The sequence below is a fragment of the Miscanthus floridulus genome, unplaced genomic scaffold (genome assembly GCF_019320115.1).
Source record: "Miscanthus floridulus cultivar M001 unplaced genomic scaffold, ASM1932011v1 fs_520_4_5, whole genome shotgun sequence".
Classification (NCBI taxonomy): Eukaryota; Viridiplantae; Streptophyta; class Magnoliopsida; order Poales; family Poaceae; genus Miscanthus; species Miscanthus floridulus.
This window is the reverse complement of record NW_027096877.1, coordinates 29,285-39,650: the sequence shown is the minus strand read 5'-3', so window position 1 is coordinate 39,650 and position 10,366 is coordinate 29,285. Positions and strand designations below refer to the sequence as shown.

The window sequence follows — 10,366 nt, the reverse complement described above, 5'->3', positions numbered from 1 at the left end:
TTGTGTTAATAGGGTCTAATAAAGATTGATTACGATCAAATAAAGATTGCTTAATATAATCTATGATGCATGCATGTTTTCAAAAAGTATTCTGACCTCTCTTTCAACTGTCTATTTCTAAATATTAATCTATTTTCCGACTTAGAAGTTGCAACTAAACCTCAATTGCTTAAAATTTTGTCGCTTGACTCTATAATATATTTCCAGTTTATGCATTTAACTTTAATTTTTTGTTTCACCATTGCTTTAAAATTCCTTGATTGCAGTGCTCCATATTAACAATATAAACAAGACAACCTAAACCTTGTTATGGCTTCGACCACAAGACAAGATGGTAATATGACGACAACATCAGATGGCAATGTTCAAGGTGGTATGCTATTTGGTTTTTTAAAAAAACAGTATGTTTGGATTATTTATTTCAAAATCAATTAATCTTTTTGAATATTTGTTAGAGGATGAAGTCGGCTTGGAGAATAAAAATTCAATAAGATATAAAAGGAAACGTGAAGCACAAGCTACTGATGTAATGTCTTGTGATAAAGATGTTGAAAGACGGGCTAGAAATCGAGAATATCAGCGTAACTATCATGCACGGTTACGGGGTAAGGCTGATGGCAACCAAAAAGAAGACCCTGATCCTAGCGTGATAATAGCGAAGCAACCAGGTTCGATTAATTTTTTTTTTCTCGAACGCGCAGGAGAACTGCGCATCAATATATTAAGAAGAAAAAAGGAGGGGGAAAAGAGCCCAAAAAACTGTTACAAAAACACAGAAACAAAAAACTGTTACAGAGAAAAGGGTCTGCAACCCACCCTAAGAACCCAAACTACGTTGTGTCTCTAGAGAACTATCCACCGGACCCAAAAAGAGCTAGGAGATAGGAGCCAGGGCAAGGAGATAAGAAACTCCTCGAGCCCCTGCTGCTGACCACTGCTGAGCTTCTTCCTTAAAAGCTGAGAGGACCCTAGCTAGGTTAGGAGTTCCACCATCAAAAACACAATGATTTCGATGCTTCCAAATTAACCAAGCTCCCAAAATAATAATGGAATTGAACCCCTTCTTCACTTGACCAGAAAGCCTGCTGCAAGCACCCTCCCACCAGTCCACAAAAATCAAATCAACCATTTGTGGAGCCACATCTTGCAGTCCAAAAGATTGCAGAATGTTGTACCATGTTTGCCGGGCGAAGACACAAGAGATCAGAAGATGGTCTATTGTTTCACCAGCCTGATCACAGAGTGGACACTGCGTTGGGTGATCAAGACCTCGACGTGCTAGTCTGTCAGCTGTCCAACATCTATTGTGAGCTACTATCCACATGAAGAACTTGCACTTCCCTGGGGCCCAGCTCTTCCAGATCAACTCCCAAGGACTGAAATGAGTGGCTCCAATGAACAAGGCCTCATAAGCCGATTTATTAGAATACATACCGGAAGCTGAAAGTTTCCAGATATGTGTATCTTCCACCTCAGGATGCAGTACCACATTTGACAAAAGCCCCCAAAGGTGAAGGTATTCAATCAGAACAGGCACACTTAAAGCACCTCTTATATCAGAAACCCATTTCCCCCCCGTGATAGCATCGTAAACTGATCTTTTCCTTGCTCTGGTTGCTATAGCGCTAAACAAATGTGGCATGGCCTGTTCTAAGCTCTGACCAAGCAACCATCTATCTGTCCAAAAACGAGTATTTTTTCCATTGCCTACTACTGTCTCAACAGCCATAGCAAAGAAGGCTTGGACTTGAGAATGAGCTTGGATGGGGAAAAAAACCCAGGCTTTGTCAGGTTCTGTTTTCTGCAGCCATAACCATCGGAGTTTTAAAGCCCATCCCAAATTTTGAAGATTAGAAATACCAAGACCTCCCAGATTCAGAGATCTAGTGACCTTTGGCCAGGCTAGCAAACAGTGCCCCCCTGACATCTCTTCTTCCTTTCCATAGGAAACCCCTTCTTATCTTATCAATTGCCTTCAAAGCCCATGAGGGTAGATCAAGTGCCATGATGATGTAGATCAACATTGAGGTGAGAACAAACTGAACCAAGACCACTCTTCCAGCTTTCGTAAGCAAATCAGCTTTCCAGCTTGGTAGTCGATCTGCAATTTTCTCGATGATGGGCTGAACCTGTTCTTTGGATAGCTTATGAGGAGAAAGGGGGACCCCTAGGTATTTACAAGGGAAGTCGGAAAGCTGACAAGGTAGGGTTTCCTGCAGGACTGCTCTGTCATCCACATTACACCTTATAGGGAGAACACTACTTTTCTGAAGGTTTGTTGTAAGGCCGGATGCATTTCCAAAAAGTTGCAAGATATCCAAGGTTATTTCAATGTCACTGGTTGTTGGACTCAAGAAGAACACCACATCATCTGCATACAAGGAAATCCTATGCTCCAATGCCCTTCTGGCAAGTGGCTGCAACAAATTCTCATCTGCAGCTTTCTTCACCAAGTAGTATAGCACATCCATGACCAAAATGAAAAGCATCGGTGACAATGGATCCCCTTGCCTTAGACCACGCTGGTGTTGTATCCTTTCCCCTAGAGAACCATTCAATAGCACTTGAGTGGATGAAGTGGCAAGCAAGCCGCTGATAATATCACACCAAACTGATCCAAAACCCAAACGTCTCATAACTTCTAATAGAAAAGGCCATGACACCGAATCAAACGCCTTATTGATATCCAATTTTAAGAGGATACGAGCTTGTTTCTGTTGGTGCAAGAATTTTGTAGTATGGTGAACCAACATGAAGTTGTCTAGAATGAAACGACCCTTGATGAATGCACTTTGATTAGTGGAGACCAACTGATTCAGAGAAGCAGCAAGCCTGTTAGCTAGGATTTTTGTTATGAGCTTGGCAAAAGAGTGCACCAAGCTGATAGATCTGTACTCCTTGATGCTTATAGCGTCCTCTTTCTTTGGTAGCAGGGTGATGAAGGCTGAATTGAGTAACTCAAAATTAGCAAACTTTCTGCTCCAAACAGCTGAAATAGCAGCCATTATATCCAATTTGATGATCGGCCAGCAAACCTTATAGAACTTTCCTGTGAAGCCGTCAGGGCCAGGGGCCTTGTCTGACGGTAGGGAATTGATTGTTTTCTAGACCTCCTCAACAGAAAAAGGAGCTTCCAATTCACTAAGATCAAGGTTTGGCATGTCTAGTTCTGTCAAGTTAACTGTCACATCCCTGTCAATGCTCCTTCCCAAAAGGTTGCTGTAGAAAGCAAAAATATTATGCTCTCTGTCTTCGTGCTTGGTGAGAACTACCCCATCATCACTTATAAGTTTACTAATAAAGTTTTTCCTCTTTCGGTGGCGAGCATGTGCATGAAACAAAGCTGTATTGGCATCGCCCTCACTGAGCCAACTGATGCGAGATCTACTTCTTGCAATGGTGCGCTGCAGGGAGGAGAGAGCTAAACAGTGAGGCTTGAGTTTGTTTTTTAACCAAAGCTCTAGCCTAGAGAGGGCTCGATTATCTTGCGCTATTTCTAGCTGATGGAGAACCTCCCTAGCAAGAGCTAACTGTGAGTTAACATGCCCAACTTTTTTTTGACTCCAACTTTGCAAACTTCTCACTGTTGCTCCGAATTTTCTTGCTAGGGTGTCAAAAGGACAATGAGAGACTGGTTCAGAAGCCCAAGCAGTTGCCACACCCTCCTGAAATCCCTCCAACTTGGTCCAAAAAGCCTCAAAATGGAATCTAGCCTTCCCTGGCTGAACATCATTCAGCCCAAGAAGAAGGGGGCAGTGATCTGAGCCGTCAGTTGCACAACTCTGCAAGAGACAGTTTGGAAACAACAGTTCCCATTGTGTTGAGCAAAGAACTCTATCAAGTCTGACGAGTGTAGGCACGTCCTGGTGGTTTGACCATGTAAATTTACGACCAAGCATAGGCAACTCTTTTAATTCACCTTTGCTTTTCAGATTTTTTTCACCTTTTCGGGGTCGCCAATGGGAGCTTCCTTTGATACCATAGCATCATTTGACAACAAATGTGGTTGCTCTGGTTCAACATAACATCTTGCTTCAGTATTGGAAAATATTAACCATGGCAAAAACATTAAACAAAACAAAGAATTACGACCTGGATCTGTTTTATGTGATTTCCTCTTATGCTTTCCAGCAGGAGAAGTCTCGTTTGCCTCATCTTTTAAATTGGAGTCCTTCACTTGCATTGCACTGCTCACAAGCAAATAAAACAAATGACACTCAGATCCACAATCTACTGAGTTTCAGCAGCAGCAAACTGTTAGGCGAGGAGCCTCACTATTCTCCTTCTTTTGCAAACGTTCCTTCATTGGAACACTGATTCATTTCTAGCTTAACTCTGATTTTCCTACCAGGAACAGGAAATCCATTCTTTTGTTGAATAGCTGGCATATACGGGAACACATTACATTAAACAAACCATCGCTGAACATTGTCAATAATGAATCAAAGTTTTGTAGTCAGGGTGACAAGAAAGTAGTCAATCAGTAACTGGACTGAACTACATTATCATTGCTATTTTCTGCAGTAATGAGATGTTCAGAGTGTTCACTCAGATTCTGCAGTAATTGTAGATCCACCACTAAAATTCTTATTTTAGAAAGCTAATTTGCTTACCAAGTTTGGAAAGGAAAAGCATTTTTACAGATCTTTCAGAAGCCCTTCTATATTTGCTGGAACTGAATGGTCTCTTATGATATTTAGTGTACCAACTATTGCTTAATGCTATTGTGTCATCTAAACTCAGATAACTACAATAGTATTTTTATTCAACGGCACTACAAAAATATTTTGCAAGCACTAAAAAAGAATACCTACAACATATTGGTGGTGGACTACAATTTTCAACTTTGAAGAACGATGCAAATGATAACTAAAAATATATAAGCACTAGAGTTTGGATGCTAATCATCTAAGTAACAAAGGAAAGTATAATGTAGTATGCCAACTGTCAGCGTGAGATACTAAATCTTTCTCCATCCCTGGCCCCGCTGTTGATGAGATGATGAGGAAGATTGCGACAGTCAATGAGTCTGAGCGACTGAACTTACCACGAAATAGAGCGCGGCAAGGAGACGCGAGCTGCTGGAGCCACCACTGGACTAGCCGAGTAGGAGCCGAAGGTGCCCTTGTCGCCTCGCGGCCGAGAAGGAGAGCCTGCCCTGGCGGCCTCCGGACGGCGCGACCAGCAACGACAACCTGCCCGACGGCGCGGCCCTGCCCGGCGGCCAGCAGGCATCGCGTCCAGACCCGGCGCAGCCCTGCCCCGGCGTCCGGCGGGTGCATCTACCAGCTCCGGCAGAGTTGGTACAAAGTTGCTAAAAGAAACTAATGAGGGATTTAAAATTATGAAAGTGAAAAAAGAAATAGAACTCATCAAAACAAAAATAAATTGGATACAAATACAAATGCTTCAAAAAAATTCCCATATATTGAAACGAAAAATCAAAAAACAAATGAATTTATATACAATAAATTTTTCGGATACAAGCATAAAAAATATTGGTTTCAAACAAACATAGAAATACTAGGATAAGATGATAACGACAAGCAAGATAGAAAATAGCAAATAAAAAAAATACAAATGTCTTATACGCACGTGCGTGTTAAGTTGTTAACTAGTGAAAGAAAAAGATAAGTTGAATCCAACTACTTCTCGAACAAGCCACCAAGCCAGCTCCAATTTCTAAAAAAAAAAAAAAAAAAAAAAATGGTCCAAAAAAGAGTCCTCATCTGTCCGTCCGTTTAAACGGGGGACGACATCGATCGGCAGCCGAACCACAAAACCACCAAAACCCAACCCCAACCCTTCTCTGCTTCGGACGGCCCTCTGCTTCCCCTCCTCGCCCCGCGCCGCCGCCCTCCTCGAGCCCGAAAGGAACCCTAACCCTAGCCGCCTCCGGGAGGCAGCTAGGAGAGAGCTCGGAGCACCAGCCATGGCGGAGCACGACCTCACGGCGCTGATGGCGGCGCAGCTGGACCGGCACCTGGTGTTCCCGCTGCTGGAGTTCCTCCAGGAGCGGCAGCTCTACTCGGAGCCCGAGTTCCTGGAGGCCAAGATCCGCCTCCTCAGCGGCACCAACATGGTCGACTATGCCATGGACATCCACAAGTCCCTCCACGGCACCGACGACGTCCCCGAGGACATGGTCAAGCGCCGCGCCGAGGTCGTCTCCAGGCTCAGGTCGCTCGAGGAGGCCGCCGCCCCGCTCGTCGCCTTCCTCTCGAACCCGCAGCTCGTGCAGGAGCTCAGGCCCGACAAACAGTACAACATCCACATGCTCCAGGAGAGGTACCAGGTCCGTTTTTCTCCCCCCTCTGCTTCTGCCTCGTTTTCATTTAGTTGTATTGGTGTAATTCCGTGTTTTGGAGCGTCGTCAGATGTGGTTGTGAAATTAGGAGTTTGTGTGTCATTAAACAGCCTGAAACTGGTTTGCTCATACAGTGAAGCAATCTTCCGGGCTACGTGATTTACTGCCGCTACATGTGGTTACATATAATTAGCATATGATGATTTAGTTCTAGTTCTGCGCTATTTTGTGAGGAATCTTGAATTAGTGGAATGCTGACTTTTGCTCCTGTATTATGGATCAGATAAGTAGATTGTGAGATGTGTTTTGTTTTGTAGTATGCATAATTCAGTATGTTATATGTATAGGTGTCCTAAAATCTAGACATGTGTAGTTCTTCCTAGTATTATAGTTGGTTCCCTTGTATCTTTTAGTCAAAGTGCTTGATAATTGATGCTAGTTCAGGTTTATGTTCTTTCAACTCTTCAGTAAGGGACAATTCAGAGTCAAGTTTTCTCGTCAGGATAAAAAGGCACTGTAGAGAAAGCACAAGGCATAATAACTAAGATCAAAATTCAGATGAAACGTTGAAGCTGTGCCCTTTTATTGTTGTGTAGGCTGTTCTGAGCTAAACGCCAATACACTGACCAATCCTTGTTTAACAATGCAGATTGGTCCTGACCAGATTGAAGCTCTGTATCAGTATGCCAAATTTCAGTTCGAGTGTGGTAACTACTCAGGGGCTGCTGATTACCTGTACCAGTATCGTGCTTTGTGCACAAACAGTGAGCGGAGTGTGAGTGCCCTCTGGGGAAAGCTGGCAGCCGAAATCTTAATGCAGAACTGGGATGTGGCTTTGGAGGAACTCAACCGCTTGAAGGAAATAATTGATTCAAAGGTTGTACCCTCAATGTTTCGTACTGTGTTCTTTGTTCTTTGTGCACATTATATTACTAATAATAACCTTGTTGCTTCCTGATCTTTTGGCAGAACTTCTCATCACCTCTGAATCAGCTCCAGAACAGGATATGGCTGATGCATTGGGCTCTGTTCATCTTCTTTAACCATGAAAATGGTAGAAATGGGATCATTGATCTGTTCTTCCAGGACAGGTTCGTCTGTTAAAATCTCAATATTCGTCATATCCTGACACGAAATTACAATTTGTAGCATTCTGGCAATTGTAGTTAGGAAGCAGCAACTTATTAACAGTTTTCAAGATATTAAAACATTCTTCCACATTTCCATATTTCTGTTTTTTTTTAGACATTTGAACTTGATTCAAATTCATTTCTTTTGTAACTGTGTAATCCAGTTTGATGTCGCTACTATTTTTTATTGTTTCAAAAAAATGTTTTTGGTTTCATGTTAAGGTTATATATGCTCAGAATATACCAGTAAATTTGCATACTCATTTGTTTCCCTTGCAGGTACTTGAATGCTATACAGACAAATGCACACCATCTTCTTAGATACCTAGCTACTGCAGTTGTTGTGAACAAAAGGAGAAGGAATATGCTTAAAGAGTTGATTATGGTCATTCAGCAGGAGCAGCATAGCTACAAGGATCCCATAACTGAATTTCTGGAATGCTTATATGTCAACTATGATTTTGATGGTGCTCAACAAAAACTCATGGAGTGTGAGCAGGTAATTTCGAGGCTGTTTTTCTGCATCTTCAAGGCCTGAAATTTGTTCTTCACATGTGTGTGCTTCTTGAAATATGGAAAAGCTTGAAAGACAATGAAACCTTTTTTTTTTTGCAAAACATCCTTTTGTAAAATGATCCTCAATCATGTATTCTTTTAAATGTTGCCCTAGTAAAATGGTTTATTCTTGATGATCCAAAGTTTCCCTATTTCTTGGATGTATCATATGCATCAGGGATGTCATCTTGCAGAATCTGTATAATAATATGGCCTATTTGGAGGGGTGTTTAAACGAGCTAGGGTATTTTGGGCTTAAAACATGCTTGAATGTAATTCCATGTTCTGCTTTGCTGTGACAATAGCATTAGTGAATTACCATATAATTGTGATCTACTATAAGACTGGTTAATGTGCATCATCTTCTAACGTCTATTTTTCTAGGTTATACTGAATGATCCTTTCCTGGGCAAGCGCATTGAAGAGGGAAATTTTGTCACTGTTCCTTTGAGAGACGAGTTCCTTGAAAATGCTCGTCTGTTTATTTTCGAGACATACTGCCGTATCCATCGGTGCATTGATATCAGGTGGGTGTTTATGACTCTACTCATTATAATGGATGGCAGGATTTCTCTTCAGCAAATTTAGTGGGAGGAGGAGGATTGATAAGTATCGATATGTTTTTAGATCTCTAATTTGCTTTCCAGTTACAAACTATTTGTCACTCTTACCTATTCTGTTGCTACTTTGTGTAGTATATATAGCTAGATGATTTCATATCTTGTTAACCGCAATAATGTAATGTCCTATGGGGTATAGTAATTAACATTGTGTTTTGTCTGCGCAATTTAGGAACTATCAATCATTCATTTTGTTTGCTAAACCTGTTAATTCTGCTCGAATGTATCATTCTCAGGGTTGAAGTTCTCCACTAATATTTCTATTTTAATAGCACATGTTGGTTTGTACCCAATATTTTATGGACCATATGGGAACTTGGTTGTTAGCATATCTAATGTGTTGCCCTGATGTTACTTCAATGGACAGCATGCTTTCTCAGAAGCTGAACATGAGCTACGATGAGGCTGAGTTGTGGATAATGAACTTGGTTAGGAGCTCAAAACTGGATGCCAGGATTGATTCAGTGTCAGGAACTCTTATCATGACGACCAACCACGTCGATGTGTAAGTTCCTTTGTCCATGCATGCATTGATTATTTCTTTACACTTGTTACTACTTGGACAATGCAATCTAGTTGAATAATAATCATTCTGTAGTGGGAATAGAATTATCTTCTTTATTTGTACAATGTATTTACGGCGGGTTACATCTTTTTGCAGACATGAGCAGATTATCGAGAACTTGAAGGGCCTCAACATGCGAACCTACATGCTGGCAAAGAACATCGTGGAGCCAGCTCAAGCAGCGCAGCAGGCAACTCGGTGAGAGGATAGCATAGTCCACAGTTTTGAGGCGCCAAGAACTAGTTTAGAGGCAGAGCTGTAAACTTTTGGAGCTCTATTGTGTGGCAGTGAATTCGTCATCAGGATTTGAACACCTGGGAGGTGGCTTGCCGTTTGATACAGCTTATTATGCTGACATTTTCAATATTTTGTACTCAGAATTTCGTAACAGTTGATCCTTCTCAATGTATGACTATTACTGTAAGAATGATGCCACAGGATTCCTCTCTAGGCATTTTATGTGTTTCATCATCATTCTTTTTTTTTTTTGAGGGAGTTTCATCATCGTTCTTTTTTTGTTTTGGTCATCATTCTTGTGAGTGCCGATTTGCTGCCCTCTAGTACATCTAGACAAGAGAAAGCCCTGTAAATCGGTTCCTCAACCGGAAACCGGCACGCAATCGGGCCAGACTCCTAAAACAGCCCAAGCCCCCTCAACCGCCGCTACCCGTTCTGTAAAGGAGGTTTCATGTCTCTGGGCTGAATTGATCTACCGGTGGTTTGGGCTGTGTAGTTGTGGGCTCGATGCTCGGTCTTTTTTTTATTATTATTATAACAGATGTTGCTACTGTCGTTGTATGGCCCAGTTTTGCTGTTTCTTTTTTGTTGAATTTAGAGGAATTTCTTCTCTGGGCTACCTAAAAGTCCAGGCGAGAGAAGCCATATGAATGTGCTTCCAATTTGCCGCAAGAAAACCAGAAAACCTGCATTCTAATTGTCGGGCATAAATCCTGAAGTCTCAGACATGGTTTGGAGATGCATTAAGCTACAGTTAATTTAATAGTTTGGCTTAGAACACCTCTAAAAGATAGGTAATGCTCCTATCAGAACGTTCATGCATCTGGATGGGACGAACCCGTCTCGCGCGTGCCCCTGTACCTCGCGACTCACACTTTCGTAAAAAAACTTCGCGCCTCGCACGGTCGCACGGACCGCCTCGCGCCGCGTGCGTCCCGCACCTCGCGCCCCC

At 42.1% G+C, this 10,366-nt stretch overlaps 1 protein-coding gene across 1 annotated transcript; it reads left to right on the top strand.

Annotated features, from left to right (window-relative positions):
• Positions 1–5,795: 5,795 nt before the first annotated feature.
• On the top strand, positions 5,796–9,651 carry LOC136532095 (eukaryotic translation initiation factor 3 subunit E-like). The gene is made up of 7 exons (XM_066524706.1): positions 5,796–6,295; positions 6,957–7,184; positions 7,277–7,398; positions 7,717–7,936; positions 8,377–8,519; positions 8,980–9,117; positions 9,274–9,651. The coding sequence occupies exons 1-7, from the start codon at positions 5,933–5,935 to the stop codon at positions 9,377–9,379; spliced, it is 1,320 nt and encodes a 439-aa protein (XP_066380803.1). The 5' UTR covers positions 5,796–5,932; the 3' UTR covers positions 9,380–9,651.
• Positions 9,652–10,366: the final 715 nt, after the last annotated feature.